Source organism: Erinaceus europaeus, chromosome 12 (genome assembly GCF_950295315.1).
Source record: "Erinaceus europaeus chromosome 12, mEriEur2.1, whole genome shotgun sequence".
Classification (NCBI taxonomy): Eukaryota; Metazoa; Chordata; class Mammalia; order Eulipotyphla; family Erinaceidae; genus Erinaceus; species Erinaceus europaeus.
The window spans coordinates 81,850,066-81,875,854 of record NC_080173.1 but is presented as its reverse complement, the minus strand read 5'-3'; the positions used below and the strand labels follow the sequence as shown (position 1 = coordinate 81,875,854).

The window sequence follows — 25,789 nt, the reverse complement described above, 5'->3', positions numbered from 1 at the left end:
CCCTCTCCCATGTCAGGAAACACAACTCACCTGGCCCATTCTTGTCAATTTTTTTTAATTCTTAAATTTATTTATTTATTTATTTATTTATGAGAAAGATAGCAGGAGACAGAACCAGACATACCTCTGGTACATGTGCTGCCAGGGATTGAACTCAAGACCTCATGCTTGAGTGTTCAATGCTTTATCCACTGTGCCACCTCCCAGACCACACTTAAAATTTTTTTTAATTAATTAATTAATTTTTTGCCTCCAGGGTTATCGTTGGGGCTTGGTGCCTGCACTACGAATCCACTGCTTCCGGAGGCCATTTCCCCCATTTTGTTGCCCTAGTTGTCACCCTTATTGTTGTTGTTATTGTAGTTATAGCTGCTGTTGTTGGGTAGGACAGAGAAAAAATGAGAGAGGAGGGGAAGACAGAGAGGGGGAGAGAAAGACACCTGTGAAGCAACCCCCCCTACAGGTGGTGGGGAGCCAGGGGCTTGAACTGGGATCCTTATGACGGTCCTTGTGCTTAGTGCCATGTGCGCTTAACCTGGTGTACAACTTACTGCCTGGCCCCCTTTTTGTCAGGTTTTAATATCAGTGTTATGCTGCCCCACAGATGATCAGAAAATATCCTCTCTGAAAAAGTTTGTGTAGGATTAATATTTCATCCTTAAATATTTGGAAGAATTTGCAAGTGAAGTCATTTGGGTTCACCTGGAGCTCTTAAGTTTTTTTTTTTAATGATCCATTAATTTCCTTTTATATGGAATTATTCTAGTTGTGCTTTCTCTGCCCAATTTTGGTATTTCAAAATTTAGTGTTTTAAGGAATTTGTACATTTTATTTATGTTGTCAAATTTGCTGGGACACAGTTGTATATACCACCCTCATTTCTTTTTTTATTTTGTTTATTTTATTTATTAATGAGAAACATAGAAGGAGAGAGAAAGAACTAGGCATCACCTTGGTACATGTGCTGCCGGGGATTGAACTCTGGACCTCATGCTTGAAAGTCTGTTGCTTTATCCACTGCACCACCTCCCAGACCACAACCCAACCCTCTGATTTCTTAAGTTTCTTAGGCTCTATCCTGATGTTATCTTTTTTATTTGTACTGGTAGAATGTGTGTGTGTGTGTGTGTGTGTGTGTATTTTCTTGATTGGTGTTGCTAAAAGGTATGTTTTACTAACCTTTTATAAAAGCAAACTTTAGCTTTCTTGATTTTCTCTCCTATAGGGTAGTTTGCTAACTCTTTGATATATTTTCACATTTTTACTCCTTGATGTACTTTCTTTGAATTTGGTTAATGATTCTATTGGCTTCTTGAGATGGAAACTTAAATTATGTTTAGTCTTTCTTATTTTTAAAAATGTGTATGTTTGTGTGTGTACTTCTCCTCCAAACTCTGTTTTGACTACACCCCACAGATTTTCATTCACTATATCTTATTCTTATTCAGTTCAGATGTTTTAAGGTTTTCACCGTTAATGCATTTTTGATGCTAGTTTATTTTTATTTATTTATTTATTTTTATTAGAAGTGCATTGTTTAACAGGCTGGGAGGTAACACAGTGGGTAGAGTGCTTGGCCTACTAGCTTGATGCACTTTATGTATATTCAGTCGCTTGCAATGCATGTGCCAGAGTGATGCTGTGTTTCATGAATATATAAACAAACAAACAAACAAATCCTTTGGGTCAGAAGCTAACTCACATGCCAGAGTGCACACTTCACCATCACGAGAACCTGAGTCATAGCCCCGTATGTTCCTGTAGGAACATCGTACAAAGGGAAAGCTTCACAAATGGTGCTTCAGTGTCTCTTCCCCTTCTGTCTGGAAAAAAGGAGGCGTGGTGTGCACCATCAGGAGCTGGGAAACTGGGTGAAGCACAAGCAAAGACCTGGCAGCAAAATAATTAAAAATATTTTTAAATATTTTTATTATTAAATAAAAATTATTTATAAATATAAATATAAATATAAATATTTTAATAATTAAAAATATTTTTAAAAAGAAGTGCATTGGATTGTTTCTAGTTTCTTCTTGGTATTGATTTCTAGTTTAATTCCTCTAATGTCAGAGAACATAGCTAAATTAAAAAGAAAACAATACATATCTCAAGGGTTAACCCACTGTGCTACCACCCAATCCCCTATTTTATTTTATTTTCATTTGATAGGACAGATAGAAATTGAGAGGGGATAGGAAGTAGTCATGGAAAAAGACAGAGACACCTGCAGTCCCTGCTTCCCCTGGCAGGGAGGTGGGGAGGAGGGGCTTAAACCTGAGTCCTCATGTATAGTGATGTGTGTGCTTAACCAGTTGTACCACCACCCTGACCCATAAATTTTATTTCTTTAAATGCTGTATTAATCTTTTTTAATTTTTTAAATGCTGTAATAAATTTCCCAATCTATGACTAGATTATGACTTAGCACAGCCTCTATGGGGCTAATTTATCAATATTAGGTTCCCTCCAAATTTCTTTTTCTTTCTTTCTTTTTTTTTTCTTGCCTCCAGTACTGGGGCCTGGTACCTGCAATATGAATTCACTGCTCCTGTGGCCTTTTTTTTTTTTTTTTTGTTATAGGAAAGAGAGAAATTGAGAGGGTAGGAGAAGATAGAGAGGGTAGGAGAAGATAGAAAGGGAGGGAGAAAGACAGACACCTGCAGGCCTGCTTCACCACTTCCACTTTAACTGGGATCCTTGTACTGTGTGCACTTAACTCGCTCGCTGCGCCACCACCTGACGCCCATTTTTTCTTTCTTTTTTTTTTTTTTAATTAGATAGGGCTGAGAGAAATTAAGAGGTGAGGAGGAGCTAGAGAATGATTGAGAGAGACCTGCAGATCTCTTCACTGCTTGAGAAGTTCGTCATCCCTCTCACCCCCACCCCATAGGGAGCAGGAACTCAAATCCAGGTCCTTGCACATGGTAAAGAGTACATAACCCAGGGGTGCCACCAACAAGTTGCCCACATCCCATTTTTAAAAGGTTCATCTAATTATAAATGAAGGAGAGGGGATGAGGGAGAACCAGAGGATCACCCTTAATCATGATATGCCAGGTATTGAACCCAGGACCTCAGATCTGAGAGTTCAATGCCTCATCTACTGCACCACTTCCCAGGCTGCCCCAAAATATTTTAATGAAGAATTTCAAATAGGGGTTGGGTGGTGGTGCACCTGGTTGAGTGAACATGTTACAGTGCACAAGGACCTAGGTTTGAGCCCCAGGACCCCACCTGCAGGGGGAAAGCTTCACAAGTGGTGAAGCAGGGCTGCGGGTGTCTCTCTGTCTCTTTCCTTGTCTATCCTTGTCCTCTTGATTTCTGGTTGTCTCTATCCAAATAAATAAATATAATTTAAAAATAATTGCAAACATACAGAAAAGTAAAAATAAAAGTTTATACCTCACTTAGATTTTACAAATGTCATGATTTTGTTACAGTTGCATCATTACACAGGTTACATATAGAAGCATTTATGTTATGTTATATGACATATGGGACATTGATATATTTATGCATCAAACCACCTTTTATTGTGCTGCATTTCAAAGTCAATAACAGAATCAGTGTAGTTTATCCCTAAATATTTTAGTGTATGTATCAACTAGAGTTTGCTGTTTTTTTATGGTTTATTTTCTTTTGATAGAAAATTTACGTGCAGTGAAATGGCCTTTTTTTTTTAAACAAGTGAACCACTTGACTTATTATTATTATTTATTCCCTTTTTTGTTGCCCTTGTTGTTTTATTGTTGTAGTTATTATTATTGTTGTGATTGATGTCGTCCTTGTTGGATAGGACAGAGAGATATGGAGAAAGGAGGAGAAGACAGAGGGGAAGAGAAAGATAGACACCTGCAGACGTTCTTCACTGCCTGTGAAGCGACTCCCCAGCAGGTGGGGATCCGGGGGCTCGAACCACTTGATTTATTATTAATTAACTAATTAATTAATTCCCTTTTGTTGCCCTTGTTTTTATTGTTGTAGTTATTGTTGTTGATATCGTTTGTTGTTGGATAGGACAGAGACAAATGGAGAGAGGAGGGGAAGACAGAGAGGGGGAGAGAAAGATAGACACTTGCAGATCTGCTTCACCGCCTGTGAAGTGACTCCCCTGCAGGTGAGGAGCCGAGGGGCTCTAACCGGGATCCTTAACATAGGTCCTTGTGCTTTGCGCCACGTGCGCTTAACCCGCTGCGCTACCGCCCAACTCTGAATTTTTTATTTTTTTACGCATACATCTTAGTAATGGAAACTCTTATCATGATATAAGTTATTCACACCATAACACTGAGATACTACTTCACACTTATGAGAATATCATACACCAGAGGGGACAGAAACAAGTGTTGCAGAGGATGTGGGACGAGAGGGGAAGAAAGAATCCTTCTACATTGCTGGTGGGAAAGTAAATTGGTTCAAGCCCTGTGGAAAACAGTCTGGAGATTTCTCGAAACACTGGAAATGGTCTTGTCCTATGATCCAGCAATTCTTCTCTTAGGAACTGTCCAAAGAAAATAGGGACCTGGGGGAGTCGGGCGATAGCGCGGCGGGTTAAGGCAGGTAGCGCAAAGCGCAAGGACCCTTGTTAAGGATCCCGGTTTGAGGCTCCCCCCACACACACACCTGCAGGGGAGTCCCTTCACAGGCGGTGAAGTAGATCTGCTGGTGTCTTTCTCTCCCCCTCTCTGTTTTCTCCTCCTCTTTCCATTTCTCTCTATCCTACCCAACAATGATGAAATCAATAAAACAACAAGGGCAACAAAAGGGAATAAATAAGTAATAAATATTTTTTAAAATCATAAAAAAAAATAAAATAGGAACCAGGTAGTGGTGCACCTGGTTGGGCGCACATGTTGCAATGCTCAAGGACCTGGGTTTGAGTTCCCAGTCCTTACCTGCATGGGGAAAACTTTGTGAGCAGTGTGCCAGGTGTCTCTGTCCCTCTCCTTTCTCTATCACCCTCTTTCCTCTCAATTTCTGGCTGTCTCTATCCAATAAATAAATAAAAGTAATAAAAAAAATTAAACAGTCACTACCAAAGAGATCTTCATACACCTATGTTCATGGCGGCACTATTCGTAATAGCCCAAACATGGAGGCGACACAGACGGACAGCAATAGATAAGTAGTTGAGAAAAATTGTTGGGGGCTGGGTGGTAGTGCAGCGGGTTGAGATCACATGGCACAAAGTGCAAGGACTGGCTTAAGGATGCTGGTTAGAGCCCCTGGCCCCCCACCTGCAGGGGAGTCACTTCACAAGCAGTGAAGCAGGTCTGCAGGTGTCTTTCTCTCCTCCTCTCTGTCTTCTCATCCTCTCTCTCGATTTCTCTCTGTCCTGTCCAGCAACAGCTATAACAATAACAACCACAAGGGCAACAAAATAGGAAAAATAGCCTCCAGGAGCAGTGGATTCATAGTTACTTGTAGCGATAACCCTGGAGGCAAAAAAAAAATTGTGGTATATATATGTATATAACTCAGCTATCAAAAGGTGGAATTATCTCCTTTGCCTCCTCTTGGGTAGAATGTAAGGAATCATATTAAGTGAGATCATTCAGAAAGAGATACCAAATGATCTTACTTATAGGTGGAACTTAAGAAAAACATTTAGGGGTGGAGGGTAGATAGCATAATGGTTATGCAAACAGACTCTCATGCCTGAGACTCCAACGGCCCAGGTTCAATCCTCCGAACCACCATAAGCCAGAACTGATAAAAAAAAAAAAGAAAAAAGGAAAAGAAAAAAAGAAAAACATTTAGAGTGAAACTTGGACTATGCATGGTCTTTTGCAGCAAGGTGAGGAGCAGGGAGAGGAAGAGGTTTGAGGAAGTGTTGGGGAGGAGCAGGGAGAGGAAGAAGTGTGAGTGGGTGTTGGGGACCCAATCCACAATGCAGAAGGACGCAAGTTAGTGGTGGGAGTGGTGTGCAGATAGCTATCACAGAAATATAAGATGCTATACCCCACTAACTGACTTCCCTGGGCAGCTGACCTCACCATTGAGGTCCTGGAACCCCACCTCCCGGGAGCCCTGCCCCACTAGGGAAAGATAGAAATAGGCTGGGAGTATGGGTCTGCCTGCCAACATCCATGTCCAGTGGAGAAGCAATGACAGAAGCCAGACTTTCCACCTTTTGCACCCCATAAAGATTCTGGGTCCATACTCCCAGAGGGATAAAGAATAGGGAAGCTTCCAATGGAGGAGATGGGATATGGAACTCTCCCTGGTGGTGGAAACTGTGTGGAATTTACCCCTCTTATCCTACAATCTCATCAATCATTATTAAATCACTATTAAAAAATAGATCTCTAAAAAAGAAAGAAAGAAAGAAAGAAACTAGGCCAGGGGTAGATAGCATAGTGGTTATGCAAAAACTGTCATGCCTGAGGCTCTGAAATTGCAGTCTCAATCTACCGCACTACCATAAGCCAGAGCTGAGCAGTGCTCTGGTAAAAAAAAAGAAAGAAAGAAAGAAAGAGAGAAAGAAAAAAGAAATTGTACCCATATGATAATAACTGTTTTTTTAAAAAGAGGGTGGGGTAGAGAGCATAATGGTTATGCAAAGAGACTCTCATGCCTGAGGCTCCAAAGTCCCAGGTTCAATCCCCTGCACACCATAAATCAGAGCTGAGCAGTGCCCTGGTAAAGAGGTGGGGGGGGGGAATTGAGAGACCTGAAGCACTGCTTCACTATTTTGCAGGTGTCTCTCTGTCTCTCTCTCTCCCTCTTGTATTCTGGCTGTCTCTATCAAATAAATAAAGATAATTTTTTTATTATTTATTTTCCTTTTTGTTGCCCTTGTTGTTTTGTAGCTGTAGTTGTTGTTGTTGTTGATGTCATCGTTGTTGGATAGGACAGAAAGAAATGGAGAGAGGAGGGAAAGACAGAGAGGGGGAGAGAAAAATACATACCTGCAGACCTGCTTCACCACCTGTGAAGCGACACCCCTACAGGTGGGGAGCTGGGGGCTCGAACCAGGATCCTTACGTCAGTCCTTATGCTTTGCGCCACCTGCATTTAATCCGCCATGCTACCGCCCAACTCCCATAAAGATAATTTTTAAAAAATGATGGGGAGTTGGGCAATAGCACAGTGGGTTAAGCGCAGGTGGCGCAAAGCATAAGGATCCCGGTTCAAGCCCTCAGCTCCCCACCTGCAGGAGAGTCGTTTCACAAGTGGTGAAGCAGGTCTGCAGGTGTCTATCTTTCTCTCCTCCTGTCTTCCCCTCCTCTCTCCATTTCTCTCTGTCCTATCCAACAACAACGACATCAACAACAATAATAATAACTACAACAACAAGGGCAACAAAAGGAAATAAATAAATATTTTTAAAAAAATGATGATAGACTATAGTTTATTGCAGCAGCTCTATTGCCTCTACAGCTGGAAATCCAGAGGGCAGGGGGAGCCAGAGAGGGAGAGAGAGAGAGAGAGAGAGAGACTGTAGCCCTGCTTCACCACTCACAAAACTTTCCCGCTACAGGTGGGAACCGGGGGCTTGGAACTGGGTCCTTGTACATTGTAACATGAATGCTCAACCAAGTGCACCACCACCTGGTCCCCCAATTTTTTTTCTTCTACTGGTTAATTTTCCTGATTTTTGAGCATCTAGATAGAATTTTACAGTAGATACTCTCTCTTTTTTTTTTTCTAGAGCACTGCTCAGCTCTGGCTTATGGTGGTGCAGAGGATTGAACCTGGTACTTGGGAGCTTCACGCATGACAGTCTTTTTGCATAACCATTATGCTACCTGCCCCCACCCAGTAGATTTTATTTATTTATTTATTTATCTATTTATTATTGGATAGAGACAGAGAGAAATTGAAAGGGGGAGAGATAGAGAGGAAAAGAGACAGAGAAACACCTGTAGCCCTACTTTACCACCCGTAGAGATTTCCCCCTGAAGGTGAGGACCGGGGACTTGAACCCAGGTCCTTGGACACTGTAATGTGTGCCATTCAACAGGTGCACCACCGCCTTGTCTCCCAGCAGATACTCTTAAGAGTCTTACACTTGGGAGTTGGGCGATGGCACAGCGAGTTAAGCACAGGTGACGCAAAGCTCAAGGACCGGCAGAAGGATCCGGTTCAAGCCCCCAGCTCCCCACCTGCAGGCGAGTCACTTCACAGGCGGTGAAGCAGCTCTGCAGATGTCTATCTTTCTCTCCCCTCTCTGTTTTCTCCTCCTGTCTCCATTTCTCTCTGTCCTATCCAACAACGACGACATCAATAACAACAATAAAACAAGGGCAATAAAAGGGAAAATAAATAATTTTTTTTTTTTAAAAAAAGAGTCTTACACTCAGCTTTTTCTTTCTCTTTCTTTCTTTCTTTCTTTCTTTTTTTTTTAAGATATACCCATCTGAAAACAAGGGCAACAAAAGGGAATAAATAAATAAATAAATATTAAAGAAAGATTTTATCCATCTGGCTGTGTATGCCACTTGTCTCTTCTTTTTACTCTAAGCGATATGCATTGTTATCACTGATCACACAGAGGTTAGTTCATCACTCCCATCGCTGATGAACATTTGTGCTGTTCCCGGTTTCACACTATTGCAAATGAAGTGACTATATATGCAGGTGTTTTTGAGCAACCCCCCCTTTTTTTTAAATCTTTAAAATGTTTGTATTATCTTTATTTATTGGATAGAAACAGCCAGAAATTGAGAGGGAAGGGGGGGTGTAGAGGGGGAAAGTGAGAAAGACACCTGCAGCCCTGCTTCACCACTTGTGCAGCTTTCCTCTTGCAGGTGGGGGCTGGGGGCTCGAACCTGGGTCCTTGCGCACTGTAACATGTGCACTCTACCAGGCATGCCACCACCTGGCCCTGAGCAACCCTCTTCTTTTGGTTGCTAGATGGGGACATATAAGCACAATGTAGAGGCAGAACCTCTCCCTTGACCTCCCAGTCTACTTTACTTTTGATACAAGAAACGGGGGTGAGTGTGTGCTCTGTGATAGGTAGAGTTAGAGGTGTAAGATGAGAAATGTACTTCTGGGGGAAAGTCTGGGAGGGCTTCCTGTAGTAGGGGACCTTGGTGCTATCACAGCTTGCTCTAGAAGGAGGACCAGAGGTTCTGGATCGGATTGCCTGGGAACAAAGATCCCTGGAAGTCGTGCTTTCCTCTTTAAAATGGGGGACAGGGACACTATGGAATTTGATGGCATAAAGGGTGTTCACGGCACCGTCATGGGGCCTCTTGTGGTAAATGCATCTCCTTTCTCCACAGGCCTGGCTCCTCTGGTGGCCTTCAATGTCGATCTGGTGCATTCCTGGCTGACACCCCAGGATGCGCCTTTTGTGCTCAGCTCCCTCCTCCACCAAGACTCCAGCACCAACCAGACCTGGTGAGTGGGGCCCAGGAGACGGCAGTGTGGGGACTGAGGGGCCTCTGAAAAGCCTGAGGAGGCCCCAGAGTAGGTCCTGGCTCCTCACCCTCACAGTCTGAGGAGAATCGCCTCCTTTCATTTTCAGAAGGGTAGTGAAAAAAGGAAGAGGGAGGTGAGGCTGTAAGTGTGGGACCAGTCTGCCCACCTCCGTCCCATCCCTCTCTCAAACCCAGCCTTGCCCTACACAGGCAGGTGGGTGAGGGATAGCATAAAAACCATTCCCCTCCTCCTCCTCCTCCTTCTTTAATTAGTATCTATTTTTTAAAAAATTCTATTGGGAGTCAGGCAGTAGCGCAGGGGGTTAAGCGCACGTGGTGCTCAGCGCAAGGTCCTGGTTCGAGCCCCCGGCTCCCCACCTGCAGGGGAGTCGCTTCACAGGTGGTGAAGCAGGTCTGCAGGTGTCTGTCTTTCTCTCCCCCTCTCTGTCTTCCCCTCCTCTCTCCATTTCTCTCTGTTGTATCCAACAATGACGACACCAATAACAACAACAGTCAAGGGCAACAAAAGGGAATACATAAATAAATTAATTAATATTTTTAAAAATCTACTATTTATTAGACACACACAACAAAGCACTGCTCAGCTCTGCCTTATGTTTCTGCAAGGGATTGAACCTGGGGTCTCAGAGCCTCAGGCATGAAAAGTCTTTTGCAAAACCATTTGATATCTCCCCTGCCTTTTTAAAATAGTAATTTATAATAACAGAGCATTGGATGGTGTATTGCACCAAAGTAATGGACTCTTAGACTGGGGGTAGGGGTGGGGAGCAGGTGGATTTCAGGTCCTGGCACATAATGGTGGAGAAGGACCTAGTCTGGGGGTGGGAGTGTTTTGCAGAAAATGAGACATTTTATACGTGTATCAAAAAGTGTATTTATTGTGGTCCAGGAGGTGGCACAGTGATAAAGCTTTGGACTCTCAAGCATGAGGTCCTGAGTTCGATCCCCGGCAGCACATGTGCCAGAGTGATGTCTGGTTCTTTCTCTCTCCTCCTTTCTCATAAATAAATAAAAAGTCTTAAAAAGGTGCATTTATTATAAAACATTATTCACCCCAATAAAAATAAATTAATAATAATAAAAGAATATTGGAGACACTACATGCTAGGAGACAGCAGGAGACACAAACTCAGGGGGAGGAACAGAGGGAAGCAAGCTTAGGGTCAAACCACTAGTTTAGATCAAGAGCCTTCCCAGGGGGTTAAAGAACAGGAAAGCTATCAGGGGAGGGATGGGATACGGAGTTCTGGTGGTGGGAATTGTATCCCTCTTATCCTATGGTTTTGTCAGTGTTTCCATTTTATAAGCAAATTAATTTAAAAGAGAGAGAGAGCAAGAGAGAGAGAGCCTTTCAGGAGACTGTAGAACCGGTCTTTGTTGCAGCAGTGAGCTTTCTTTGAAGGTGACAGAACAGGCAGTGATGGGCCTGGGGACCCACCTGGCCCTCCCACCTTCCTGTCCTTACACAGCAGTGGGGTGCAGGGTGATCTGGGGGCTTGACATCCTCAGCTGCCACAATGGACTTGGAGAGACCCCTGCTGGGAGCGTTAGTGGCCTTGCTGGCTCCTTTCTGAAGTTGCTGGGCAAAGTTTCAGAGTTTCCTGGTGAGATGGGCATCTGTGAGGGAACAGGCCTTGGGGTTTCCATCTCCCTGAGTCCTGATATGGGTCTGTAGCCTCCCACCCTCCAGGAAGCTCAGTTGCCCTCAGAGCAGGTGCATGTGCCTCTGCTGAAAGCTTTTAGCAAGTTGAGTTTATTTAAAGAATTTATTTATTCACGAGAAAAATAGGAAGAGAGAAAGAACCAGACATCACTCTGGTACATGTGCTGCCAGGGACTGAACTTGGGACCTCATGGTTGAGAGTCCAATGCATTATCCACTGCTCTTGTGTCCTTTATAAAATTCACATGTGATGGTAGTATAGGCATTTTGGAATCTGTTTAAGAATAGGTGGAGAATGAGATGTACTGGTGTGTCTATCTTGGGGAAGTGTGGACAAGTACCCCCCCCTTTGGCAACAGTCCTTCTGTTAATCAATATTCCCTCCATGAAATGATACTGAAATTGGAGCTGAGGGGGGCAAAAAAAATAGGCCTTATTAGCCAGTGTTCAGAACAACTCCCCACTGTATTTCTAGCAGGGCCTCAAGCATCAGCCACAATTGCTTGTCTTTGCAGTGGGCTGGTTATTAATGGATTTAAAAGGATGACCACAAAGCTTCTTTGAGGTAAAGCACATAGTAGATTTAGTGCAGCTTCTGGCCTAACTAAAGCCTCATAAACATCGCCTTGTACTTCATTTATTTACTTGTAACACCTCGGGGAATAAACTCAAAGACTTGTGCATGCACACCACCACTTGAGCAGTTTCCCTCAGATGATTTTTTTTCCTCCTTCATTTTGTTTTATTTTATTTTATTTTTTTTTTACCAGAGCGCTGCTCAGCTCTGGCTTTTGGTACTGCTGGGGATTGACGGAACCTAGAATTTTAGAGCTTTAGACAAGAAAACCTTTTGCATAAATCATTATACAAAATCCCCAGTCTTCATTCTTTATTTTAGAGAGGAAAAGGAGAGTGGTCTGAGATGTGGCACAGTGGATAAAGCATGGACTCTCAAGTATGAAGTCTTGAGTTCAGTCCCCAGAAGTACATGTACCAGAGTAATAGCTGGTTCTTTCTTTTAAAATCTTTAAAGGGGGGGCAGGTGGTGGCACAGCTGGTTATATACACACACTATAGTCCACAAGGACCCAGGTTCAAGCCCCTGGTCCCCACCTGTTGGGGAAAAGCTTCATGAGTGGTGAATCAGGGCTGCAGGTGTCTCTCTCCTTCTGTGTCTCCTCCTCTCTCATTTTTCCTCTGTCTCTATTCAGTAATAAATAAAATAAAGTAAACAATTAAGAGTGAGAGGAGAAAGTAAGGAAAGGAGAGGCAGATAGAAATAAAGTAAACATTTAAGAGTGAGAGGAGAAAGTAAGGAAAGGAGAGGCAGATAGAAAGAGAGGGGGACAGCATAACAGTGCTCCAAATCATGGGTGCTTACTGGTGCTGTCGATGGTCCTCCATCTTGTGCCCAATAGGGTGGTGTCCTATCCAGTAGCTATCTCCTGAGCCTTACTTTGACTTTTAAAAAAAATTATATTAAAAAAAAATTAAAAATTAAAAAATTAAAAAAATTGTATTTATCGGATAGAGACAGCCAGAAGTTGAAAGGGAAGGGTGTGATAGAGAGGGAGAGAAACAGAGAGACACCTGCAGCCCTGCTTCTCCACTTGTGAAGCTTTCCCCCTGCAGGTGGGGACCAGGGGCTCGAACCTGGGTCCTTGTGCACTGCAATGTGTGTGCTTAACCAAGCGTGTCACCACCTTCCCCCCTTTTTTTTTTAACCAGAGCACTATTTTTTTTTTTTAACCAGAGCACTATTCATCTCTGTCTTATTTATTTATTTTTTTTCTTTCCTCCTCCAGGGTTATTGCTCGGCTCGGTGCCTGCACCATGAATCCACCGCTCCTGGAGGCCATTTTCTCCCCCTTTTGTTGCCCTTGTTGTAGCTTCGTTGTGGTTATTATTATTGCCCTTGTTGACGCAATTCGTTGTTGGATAGGACAGAGAGAAATGGAGAGAGGAGGGGAAGACAGAGAAGGGGAGAGAAAGATAGACACCTGCAGACCTGCTTCACTGCCTGTGAAGCGACTCCCCTGCAGGTGGGGAGCCGGGGGCTCGAACCGGGAGCCTTACGCCGGTCCCTGCGCTTTGTGCCACATGCGCTTAACCCACTGCGCCACCGCCCGACCCCCTCATCTCTGTCTTATGGTGGTGCTTGAACCTGGGACTTCGGAGCCACAGGGTAGATAGCATAACCATTATGCTATCTACCCTCTGCCGCCTGAGCCTTACTTTGTATTTTGAAACTATACCCAGTAGAAAAACATACTGTTATATGACAACATACTGCTGGGAGGATGTGGTAAGACAGGAACTTGTGGGATGTGCATTGGCCTGACCACCTTGGAGAACGGTTTTGCCTTATCTGGTAAGGTGGAGGCTGCACAGGACCTTTGATTCAGCGATTCTGTTTCCAGATACCAGCTCTAGACAGATGCTCAAGCACATGTAAAGGTGTTAGCGGCAGCATTGTTTAGAATAGTGGAAGGTTGACAGTGTTCCTCATTAGCAAAATGGATGAAACAAAGTGTGAATCGTGGGGCACAAGGCGACAAGCAGGTAAAATGAGTGTAGTGGTTAGGCTGGATGGTTCCTGAAGCATCCAGAAAGTTGACGAGACAGTTTAGCTTAACTTGTCACTTCTCATTTAATCACTCTATTTAATCTCGATGAAAGCTGAGGGTTGTGTGTTTCCGCAACCCACAACAACCCTGGGTCCATACTCCCAGAGTGATAGAGAATGGGAAAGCTATAAGGGGAGGGGATGGGATATGGAGTTCTGGTGGTGGGAATTGTGTGGAGTTGTACCCCTCTTATCCTATGATTTTGTTAATATCTCCTTTTTAAAACAAATAAATAAATAAATAAATGACATTTTTAAAAAGGAGGGTTGTGTAAATTTTTTAAAGAATTTAAAAATTATATTTACTTTCCCTTTTGTTGCCATTATTGTTGTAGTTATTGTTGTTGTTATTGATGTCGCTGTTGTTGGATAGGACAGAGAGAAATGGAGAGAGATGGGGAAGATAGAGAGGGGAGAGAAAGATAGGCACCTGCAGACCTGCTTCACCGCCTGTGAAGTGACTCCCCTGCAGGCGGGGAGCCGGGGGCTCGAACCGGGATCCTTACGCTGGCCCTTGTGCTTTGCACCACGTGCACTTAACTCACTCCGGTTGTGTGAGTTTATAACTCATTCCATTAAAAAAGCTTCAGCAGCCAAAAAAGGAAAGAAAGAGAGAGAGAAAGAGAGAGAAAGGAATGAAGGAAGAGAAAGAAGGCAAGTTGTACGGCTCATATATAGGCTAGTCACTCACTCGATATAACGTCTACTCTGAGCACCTGCTGGGTACCAGACCCTGAGGGCACAGCCGAGTGCAAAGCAGACAAAAGCTGTCCTGCTCAGGGGAGACAAGTGAAAAAGATAAGCTTTGTGTGAGATGTGATAACGAAGGAGTCCTGATGGAGAAGCCTGTCTTTCTAGAGTCAAGGGCGTTGATATCTGACATTTTCCCCCAGTGTACTATGCTATCACCCAAATGACTATTTTCTTCTTCTCCTTCTTCTCCTTCTCCTTCTTCTTCTATCTTTATTTACTTTATAGAGACAGCCAGAAATTGAGAGGGAAGGAGGAGATCAAGAGGGAGAGACACCTGCAGCACTGCTTCACCACTTGCAAAGCTTTCTCCCTGCAGGTGGGGACCTGGACTTGAACCTGGGTCTTTGCGCATTGTAACGTGTGCACTAAACTAGGTGTGCCACCACCCAGCCCCATATATATTTAAAAAATAATAATAATTTATTTATTCCCTTTTGTTGCCCTTGTTTTTTTTTAATTGTTGTAGTTATTATTGATGTCATCGTTGTTGGATAGGACAGAGAGAAACGGAGAGAGGAGGGGAAGACAGATCTGCTGCACCGCCTGTGAAGTAACTCCCCTGCAGGTGGGGAGTTGGGGGCTTGAACCGGGATCCTTATGCTGGTCCTTGCGCTTTGCGCCACCTGCGCTTAACCCACTATGCTACTGCCCGACTCCTCTGACCCCATATTTTATAAGATCTATTCTTTTTTTTTTTTTGCCTCCAGGGTTATCACTGGGGCTCAGTGCCTGTATTAGGAATCCACTGCTCCTGGTGGCCATTTTTTCCTTTTTTATTTTTTATTGGATAGGACAGAGAGAAATTAAGAGAGGATGGGGAGATAGGAGGGAGAAAGATAGACACCACCTGCTTTGCTGCTTGTGAAGCAACCCTCCTGCAGGTGAGAAGTTGGGGCCTCCCACTGGGATCCTTGCACTGGTCCTTGCACTACGTACTGGTCCTTGTACTATGTGCACTTAACCTAGTGTGCCACCACCCGGCATCCCTAAGATCTATTCTTTTCATTTTGTCTAAGAAAGAAAAGCCAAACTAGTCACTTTGGAACACACAGTGCCCAAGATTAAGCCACAAACTTCAGGCATGCCAGTCCTTTGCTCTGCTGGCTGACTTATCCCCACACTCTGCCCAAAAGACTTTTAGCTTTAGAGTTACTTTGTTTGGAAGCCAGGACCCAGTCAAGATTCATGTGATGAGTATTGTTCAGCCTTTTGAGTTTTTTTTTCTCCTCTTTTCTCTTTCTTCCTTCCTTCCTTTCTCTTTCTTTCTTTCTCTCTCTCTCTCTGTCTCTCCCTTTCTTTCTTTGTTTCTTTCACCAGAGCACTGCTCAACTCTGGTTTATGGTGGTGCTTGGGATTGAACCTGGGACTTTGGAGCCTTAGGCATGAAAGTCTTTTGCATAACTATTATGCAATCCACCCTGGATTCTTTTTTTAAAATATTTATTTATTTATTTATTTTCCCTTTTGTTGCCCTTTTTTATTATTGTAGTTATTATTGTTGTTGATATTGATGTCGATATTGTTGGATAGGACAGAGAGAAATGGAGAGTGGAGGGGAAGACAGAGAGGGGGAGAGAAAGATAGACACCTGCAGACCTACTTTACCGCCTGTGAAGTGACTCTCCTGTGGGTGGGGAGCCAGAGGCTCGAACTGGGATCTTTATGCCGGTCCTTGCACTTGGTGCCATGTGCACTTAACCCACTGCACTACCGCCCGACTCCCCACCCCAGATTGTTTTTCTCTTTTAATTTCAGATAGAGACAGAAAAAAGAGGGAGAAATAAATAAGGAGTGACACCATAACTGCTTCTACTATGTTGTTAAAATTTTCTGAGGCTCTTGTCGGGCTGGCTTGCTTCACGGTGGTGAACAGAGACGCGGAGACAACGGCTGGGCAGGGAAGCTGTATTTCTTTATTCAGGAACAACGATTCACAAATTAAGACAAACTAATCACCAAACAGAACTCTGCTGTCTCTTTGTGGCGGCACAAGCACTCCCTCTTACTCTCGAACTCAGGAACTCTCCAACTCTGGAACTCTGGAACTCTCTTACTGGGGAACCCTCTGAAACTCTGGCACTCTCGAACTCAGGAACCCTCTTTCTTACTCTCGAACTCAGAAACTCTCGCACCCTCGCACTCTCGAACTCCGGAACTCTGTCTAACTCAGGAACTCAGGAACTCTGGCTAACTCTGGCACTCTCGAACTCAGGAACCCTCTCCCTTACTCTCGAACTCAGACACTCTCTAACTCAGGAACTCAAGAACTCTCGGACTCCGGAACCCTCTCCCAGGGTCCCTTGGGGCGGGGCCAAGCAGGCCCGCGAAATTAACAGGACTCATCCAATTCTCTTGGAGGGGGAGGGCTAGAACAAGCCAATGTAAAGCATACGACAATTCCCCCTTTTCTTTTTAACTAAATGACTATAGTATCAAGGGTGTGGGGTGAACAGAAACATATATAACCAAAACCAGCATGTTGCCAAGGGAAGGCCTGAGGGGGCCATATCTGAAAAAAAAAAACATTTCTTGCCTCTGGGGGGCTACTTGCCTCGATGGGCATTTGCATGGGGGCGGGGAACGGCCTAGGGTCCCAAAGGCAGCTGGCTGCAACTTACTTACTATGAAACAAAACTTGTTATTAGCATATCTACTGCACGATCTAACATTTCTAATAGAGAAGGAATTTGAGACTTTTACATATCAACAACGTCTTTTAACCTTTTGTTACACCCATTCAAGATGGAGACACACCCTAGGTGTGGGCCGGAGAGGAAACCTCAGGCATGAGAATAATTAGCATAGCCATTGTGCGATCTACCATTTCTAATAGAGAAGGTAGTGTTTTACATATCAACAAGTCTATTTAACCTTTTGTTTAGACCAACTTAGTTGAAATATATTGATTGTTAACTAATTTTTACCTCAGACTTTAAATGTAAGTTAATTTTTATCTTTATGAGAATTACGTTGAAAACCTTTTTCATTTATCTTTGACTAGTAAGAATTTAGCCTTAAAGCTACTGTTTACCAAACTTTAAACATACACATAAACATAGTCATTAATACACGAGGAGAGAAACCTTTGTTACGAAGACATGTCATTTTAAACACGAATTTAAATCTATATTGTCTTAGTTGTTGGGGGGGGGGTTCACCATCCGGAGGTGGCTTCCCGTGCAGCTCCACTTCTAGGAATTGCAGGTTGCGATCTCTGCACAAATCTCTGCGTACTCCAGCTTGTCTGCCTTCAGGCCAGACCGGCAGCTGGAGATCTCGTGTGCCCAGTTTCGGCAGGGAGCCCGGGGGTCCGGGAGGCCCGGGATGGTTCCAGAATTCATAGAAAGAGGGCAGGCAGGCCATCTTTGTAGAAGGCGTGAGCCTAGGTGCCCAGGGGTGGCGGCCATGATAGGCCGCCGCGGCCCTGCCCCATGGCCCTGCCATGTCTGCTGCCCTGCTCGAAGTGGCCGAGCAGCGTGGAGGGATCACGCGTCCAGTGCCCTGCACCACGCGGTGGAGAGCCGGCTCCTGTGGGCTGGCCTCAGGCTCCAGCATGTTGGCATCGGGCTCCAGCATGTTGGCCTCAGGCTCCAGCATGTTGGCATCGGGCTCCAGCATGTTGGCATCGGGCTCTAGCGTGCTGGCATCGGGCTCTTGCATGGTGGCGTAGGCCTCCTGCGGGCTGCGGGGCTGCGGGGTTGCTGGCGTGGTGCGCGGGGTTGTCTGGGCGCAGCCGGCTGGCTGGCTGTTTAACCAGGTGGAAACGGCAGCTCCGTGCCTCGCCTCCCGCCCGCTGGCTCTTCCCGCTGGCTGTTCTGAGTTCGCCCGAGCGAGTGGAAACCACAGAGTGGTCCAGAGATAAATGTTCCAGAAACAGCAAAACAGTCTCGTGAAGAAAGAGCAGAGGCCTTTGGAGATCTCTTCACAAGCAGAAGAGAAGGCCATCGTGCATAGGTAGCCAAATTGTCTTTACTTATCTGAGAGATGCGCAGGTCAGGTCCACGTGGGCGCCATTTGTTGTTAAAATTTCTGAGGCTCTTGCCGGGCTGGCTTGCTTCACGGGCGGGTAACAGAGACGCGGAGACAACGGCTGGGCAGGGCAGCTGTATTTCTTTATTCAGGAACAACGATTCACAAATTAAGACAAACTAATCACCAAACAGAACTCTGCTGTCTCTTTGCGGCAGCACAAGCACTCCCTCTTACTCTCGAACTCAGGAACTCTCCAACTCTGGAACTCTAGAACTCTCTTACTGGGGAACCCTCTGAAACTCTGGCACTCTCGAACTCAGGAACCCTCTTTCTTACTCTCGAACTCAGAAACTCTCGCACCCTCGCACTCTCGAACTCCGGAACTCAGGAACTCTGTCGAACTCAGGAACTCAGGAACTCTGGCTAACTCTGGCACTCTCGAACTCAGGAACCCTCTCCCTTACTCTCGAACTCAGACACTCTCTAACTCAGGAACTCAAGAACTCTCGGACTCCGGAACCCTCTCCCAGGGTCCCTTGGGGCGGGGCCAAGCAGGCCCGTGAAATTAACAGGACTCATCCAGTTCTCTTGGAGGGGGAGGGCTAGAACAAGCCAATGTAAAGCATACGACACTACTATTCATGAAACTTCCCCTGGTGCCACACATGATACTCCCATGTGATGACTGGGATTTAAACCTGAATTCTTCTGCAAGGCAAAAATGTGTACTCTGCGAGGAGAGCTGTCTCCTGACCCCTCTCCCCCCTTTTGCCATGATGATCATAGTGATTTTTCTCAGGCCCTGCTCTGGGCTGTTTCCCTCCTAAACCCCACAGCTTCATGTCAGATCCATAGTCAAGGGTTTCTTGCAAATCAAGCACACGTGAGTCATGAACCTGGGGCCCAGACAGACTTAGGGCAGAGCTAGGTGGGTTCTCAGGGGTCCTGACTCCCACATCTCTCTGGGTTAAGCAGAGCAGTAATACAATGGACTAGTCCTTTTTTTTTTTTTTTTTTTAATAAATTGCCATTAGGGTTATTGTTAGGCCTCAGTGCTGGCACATAAATCCACAACTCCTGAAGGCCATTTTTTCTTTTATTTCTTTTTTTTTTTTTTTTTTTTTTTTAGTTTCTATTTTTTCATTTGTTAGGACAAATAGAAATTGAGTGTGGAGAGTGCCGGGGCTGGGTGGTGGCACACCTGGTTGAGCACACATGTGACGATGCGCAAGGACCCAGGTTCCCCCCCATGCAGGAGGGCAACTTCATGAGTGGTGAAACAGTGCTGCAGGTGTCTCTCTCCCTTCTTCTTCTTCTTCTTTTTTTTTTTTTTTTTTAATATTTATTATCTTTAGATTTTGGATAGTGACAGTAAGAAATCAAGAGGGAAGTGGGTGATAGAGAGGGAGATAGAGAGACACCTGCAACACCGCTTTACCACTTGCAAAGCTTTCTGTCTGCAGGTGGGGACCGGGGCTTGAACCTGGGTCCTTGCGCACTGTAACGTGCTCTCAACCAGGTGCGCCACCACCCCGCCCTGTCTCTTTCCCTCTCTATCTCCCTTCCCTCTCGATGTCTGACTGTCTCAATAAATAAATAAAGATAATAAATAAATAAATGCCTTAAAAAGAGAGAGAGAGGGAGAGGGAAGGGTGAGGGAGGGAGGGAGGGAGGGAGGGAGAGACCTGCAGATCTGCTTCACTATTCATGAAGGGCATCCTCTACAGGTGGGGAAAAAGGCTCAGTCAACCCTGGGTCCTTGAGCACATGATACCATGTGCATTTAATTGGGTGTGCCACCCCTGGCTCCTGACTAGCACTTTTTTTTTTTAAAATGGAAGAGAATTTATATCTTTTGTATTCACTGGCAAAGAATACAAGATTGTCAAATTAATTGTCTTATATTTCCTAAAATACCAAATATCTACCATAATTATAACATTTTTTCTGATTTTTTTTATTGGGGAATTAATGTTTTACATTTAACAGTAAGTACAATAGTTTGTACATGCATAACATTCCCCAGTTTCCCATATAACAACCCCCACTAGGTCCTCTGAATCCTTCTTGGACCTGTATTCTCCCCCACCCCCACCCCAGAGTCTTACTTTGGTATGCGACTAGCACTTTTTAAAGAACTAATTTTTTTTTTTTTTTTTTTTAACCAGAACATTGCTCAGCTCTGGCTTATGGTGGTGGGGAGGATTGAACCTGGGACTTTGGAGCCTCAGGCATGAGAATCTCTTTGCATAACCATTATGCTATCTACCTTCCGCCCAAGAACTAATTTTTAATGAATGTTTATTTATTCATTAATGAGAGAAAGAGGAGAACCAGAGCATCACTCTGGCACATGTGGTGCCAGGGATCTAATACGGAACCTCATGTTTCTAGTTCCAATGCTCTGGCCACTCTGCCATCTCCCAGCTCACTGGAGAAAGGCTCTGTCACCTGGGCACTGAGGGTTAGGAAGCCAGAAAGTTGCGCTTTTTTTTTTTTCCCTGTTGAGTACGTTTAATTTGACAACAATTCTGAGTGGAAAATATTGTTATTGCTGTTTAACAGTGAGGAAACTAGGACTTGGAGAATTTACATAACTAATTTGGGCATATTTTGCCAGAAAGTTTTAAAGCAGGAATGGGCAGTGAGAAGGTTGCTAAGTACTTTTTGGGCTACAGGGAGATGAACTAAAAACCAGTATCTGTTGTGATCTGCATGCAGATCAAGGAAAGAATAGTGTCAGCCCCTGTTGGTCTGGGCACTTTCTAGGCCCAGCCCCTGGCAGTTAACTCACCACTGCTCTGACCTCTGTCTCATGACCTGGCTCACCTGTTCTGGAACTTTCTTTCTTTTTTTAAGCATTTTATTTCTTTTTTAAAAAATATTTATTTATTTATTTTCCCTTTTGTTGCCCTTGTTGTTTAACATTGTTGTGGTTATTGATGTGGTTGTTGTTGGATAGGACAGAGAGAAATGGAGAGAGGAGGGGAAGACAGAGAGGGGGAGAGAAAGATAGACACCTACAGACCTGCTTCACCGCTTGTGAAGCAACTCCCCTGCAGATGGGGATCCGGGGGCTCGAATTAAGATCCTTACGCCAGTCCTTGCATTCTTTCTTTCTTTTTTTTTAAAGAATTTATTTATGGGTGGTGCGGGAGGTGGCACAGTGGCTAAGGCACTAGACTCTCAAGCATGAGGTCCTTAGTTTGATCCCCGGCAGCACATATACCAGAGTGATGGTTGGTTCTTTCTCTTCTCCTATCTTTCTCATGAATAAATAAAGAAATTCTTTAAAAAGAAAAGAATTTATTTATGAGAGTCAGGTGGTAGTGCAGCGAGTTAATCGCAGGTGGCACAAAGCACAAGGACTGGCATAAGGATCCCAGTTTGAGCCCCCCAGCTCCCCACCTGCAGGGGAGTCGCTTCACAGGCGGTGAAGCAGGTCTGCAGGTGTCTGTCTTTCTCTCCCCCTCTCTGTCTTCCCTTCCTCTCTCCATTTCTCTCTGTCCTATCCAACAACAATGACATCAATAACAACAATAAGTACAACAATAAACAAGGGCAACAAAAGGGAATAAATAAATAAATAAACAACTAAATATAGAAAAAAGAAAAAATATTAAAAAAAGAATTTATTTATTTATTCATGAGAAAGATAGGAGGAGAGAGAGAACCAGACATCACTCTGGTACATGTGCTGCTGGGGATTGAACTCGCGATTTCATGATTGAGAATCCAGTGCTTTTATCCACTGCGTCATCTCCCGGACCACTTCTGGAGCTTTCTATAGAGATGCATACAGCCTATGCTCTGCCAACTCGGCTTCTCTCCCTCAACCTACGGTTTAGAGGTTCCATCCCTGGTGCTGTCCAAGGCAATGGTTTTCAATCTCTTTGACAGAGTTTTCATTGTTGGAGAGTGCTGACATTTGAATAGTTTCTTTGGGCTGTTATAAACCACACAGTTGTTTGGCCTGGAAGGTAGAGCAGTGGATTAAGTGTTGTGTTCTTAAGCAAGAGACTCTGGGTTCAATCCCAGGCATGGAATATGCCAGAGTGATGCTCTGGTTCTCTCTCTCTCTCTCCTTCTTATCCTTTATCCTCCTTTCTTTCTCATAAATAAATAATTTTTTAGGGAAAATTGCACTGCATGTCTCTTTTCATCAGATACATATCTAGGAGTGGAATGGCTGGATCAGGCATCATGTCTGCATTTACTTTTTTTTTTTTTTTGTACTGTGTGAGCTCTGCATGTTCACTGAGCTGTTTGTCTGGCCCCCTCACCAATACCCCAGCAGATGAGCCCTGCCCCAGCTCCAGGCTCCCCATAAACTCTAATACCCTGCCTTTGCCCCCAGAAACCAAGTGGAGAGGCCTTTCTGGAAGGGGGGCGAGCTCGCTGCCCCTGAGCTGGTTCTCCCTCCAGGAGAGGCCTTTCTGGATGAGAGGAGTTTGCAGTCCTCCACCCCATCCCCAGAAGACTCTAGGGGGGGTGGAGCAGCCTGGAAGGGTTGGTGAAAACCCCCCAGAAACAGAAGAAGCAGAGAGGTGCTCAGCTCACAGGTTTGCTGCTGAGGAGGATGTGGTGGGAGGCACTTCTGGGTTCCCGCCACAGAGGACAGAGACCATGGGCCTCTGCAAAGGGCAGGAAGTGCTGTAGACCACCCAGGCCACAGAGAGGAGTGGCGGACACCCTGTTTGAGGATGGTGGCCTTCACCCTCACACGCAATTTCTCGCTAAGTCAGAGGGGCCAGGACTGCAGCGGGGGTTGGAGTGGAGCATAAAGGAGGCTTGGGAATGACTGAGAAGAGGCAGATGGGCTACACTCAGTTCAGGGATTCATAGGACCCTGACGGCCATTAGCTGGTATCGGGTCCCATTACTACTTAGTTACTTTAACAGTTGTTCAATAGACAAACCTAGAGAGCGAGAGTCAAGGTGGGGAGGTGAAAGTTGTAGGCCACACGTGGCCTTGGGGGTGGTGCAGTGAATAGAGCATTAGACTCTCAAAGCACGAGGTCCTGAGTTCAGTCCTCAGCATTGCATGTACCAGAGTGATGCTCTCTGATGGTTCTCTCTCTGCTCATAAGTCAATACATATTTTTTAAACATTGTGGACAGGGGCCAGGTGGTGTCACACCTAGTTGAGCACACATGTTACAATGGATAAGGCCCTGGGTTTATCACCCTGGTACCCACCTATGGGGGAAAACTTCGAGTGATGCAGCACTGCTGCAGTTCTCTCTCTCTCTCCTCCAGTCTCCCCCTTCCCTATCAATTTCTGTTTGTCATTATCAAATAAATAAATAAAATATAAAACAATGTTGTGGATAGTAGAGACATGTCAGACTAGACCCCAGGTCATAGCATTACATGACTAATAGGAATAGTGACCTTGGATTGTGCAGTGCACATCCTGTGCAGCTGTACATGGTAGTATCTCAGGAACTTGGAGGGGGGTCAAGTTGTTCCTTTTGGAGTGGCTTCTTGAGAAGCCAGTATTTGGGATGTCTGTTGTGTAGAAGGAGGCAGGCCTTTGGAGAAAAGAGAACTGGAACTATTCTGAAACATGATGCAGAGTTCAGTTTTGAGCTCAATTTTTTTTTTTTTTTTTTTTTTTTTACCATGTGTGCCACCACCTGCTCAAATGCTGAGCTCACTTCTATAGGAGTGCAAGCAGTGACGTGCTGGACCCAGGACCGAGGTTTGGGCAGAAGAGGGGCCTGGGGAGAGTCAGAGCTTCTGAGGAACTGACCCAATTTGGGGGCTCAGCTGCAAAGCTCACAGAGCTCAGCTGTACCTGGCCTTCCGCCTCTCAGCCCTGCCCCAGATTTGCCCCCTCACTGCTGCCTGGGGTGTCACTCAGCTGTCACTCAACAAGTATTTACTGAGCACCTACATTGTATCAGATGCTGTTCCAAGCCCTGGGAATAACACAACAAACCAGACAAAACAAGATTTCTGAGAACTTGCAGGCTAGTGAGGGAGAGAGACAATAGGCATGTAAGCAAAATAGCAACAAGTGACAGATTCGGAGAAGGAAATAAGACACAGTGGAGAAAAAGTAAAAAGTAGAATAACTGGGCTGTGAGGTGAATTGGCTGGAGAAAGCTTCTTTTTTTTTTTTTTTAAGTATTTTATTTATTTTTGAGAGAGATGCAGAGAGAGAAAGACACAGAGAAACACCAGAGCACTGCTCAGCTCTGGCTTATGGTAGTGTGGGGGATTGAACCTGGGACTTCAGAGCCTCAGGCATGACAGTCTCTTTGCTTAACCACTGTGCTATCTACCTCTGCCCTGGAGAAAGTTTTTATGAAACAGAGACATTAGTAAAGCTGAAGAAGGATGAGCCATCCTTGGTGAGGCAAGAGTTCCAGGCAGATGGCACCACAAGGAGGAGGAGGAGGGGGAGGGGGAGGGGGAGGGGGAGGGGGAGGAGGAGGAGGAGGAGGAGGAGGAGGAGAGTTTGCAGCAGGAAAGAGCTGGGGATGGTCTAGGAACAGAAGACAAGGAGTGGAGCTGGAGTCTGGAAAGCAAGTGGGGGAAGAGGAAAGGGGGGAGGGGAAAGAAAGGGGGAGGGGTTGGGGAGGGATTATAGCGTGCCAGGCTGGGGAGCTGCAGCAGGGAATGTGAACCAGTATTCCTCCTGGGAGGCTGCTGAGGCAGGAGAAAGACTGGTTGGTATGAGTTACAAAAGCAAAGTTCAAACACAAAGCAGTCCTGGGGGTATTGCTATAGGCCAAGCAAAAGGATTGCGGGGGTGGGGTGGGATGGGGTGGGGTGGGGAAGATGCACTCAAACTATAAATTGGAGGAAGAACACATCAGGTTTGCCGGTGACTTTGGAGTGGGGGCTGGAGAGATAGATGAAGCAAGGATGCTCCAGGCTTTGGCATTTCCTGGTCCGATGGGGAAATGGAAAAGCACAGGTCAGAAGATCAAGGCCACACGTTCTGTTTCAGACATTCTGACTGAGGTGCATATTAGAGAGTAGATAATTGGTTCTTGTGTAAGCTTCCTATTGTTGTGGTAACAGACTGGCGCCCAGCTTAAGGGCTTCTACTAACACAAATCCCCTTGCTCTTCTGGAGGTTGAATCAAGGTGTCCGAAGGGCTGTGCTTCTATGGGCAGCTCTATGGGACGATCTGTTTTTGTGTCTTTTTCCATTTCTAGAAGTCACCTCCTTTCCTTGGCTCAATGACACCTCTTCTATATGTGTACAGAGAAAGAAACTGGGGAGAGAAACAGTCTGACAGACTCAGTGGCAGGATTTGATCTCAGGACCTCAGGCTTGCAAGTCGAGTATTAACTACTGTGCCACCTCCCAGGTTATATACTGTCTTTATTATATACTTTTATTTTATTTTTTAAATATTTATTTAT

General features: G+C 44.9%; 1 protein-coding gene across 1 annotated transcript in view; it reads left to right on the top strand.

Annotated features, from left to right (window-relative positions):
• ITGAE (integrin subunit alpha E) overlaps positions 1–25,789 on the top strand; it is a 120,122-nt gene that overhangs the window by 39,065 nt on the left and 55,268 nt on the right. Inside the window, exon 3 of the mRNA XM_060204169.1 lies at positions 9,234–9,351. Coding sequence (XP_060060152.1) covers positions 9,234–9,351 — 118 coding nt within the window. The remainder of the gene's footprint in view (positions 1–9,233; positions 9,352–25,789) is intronic.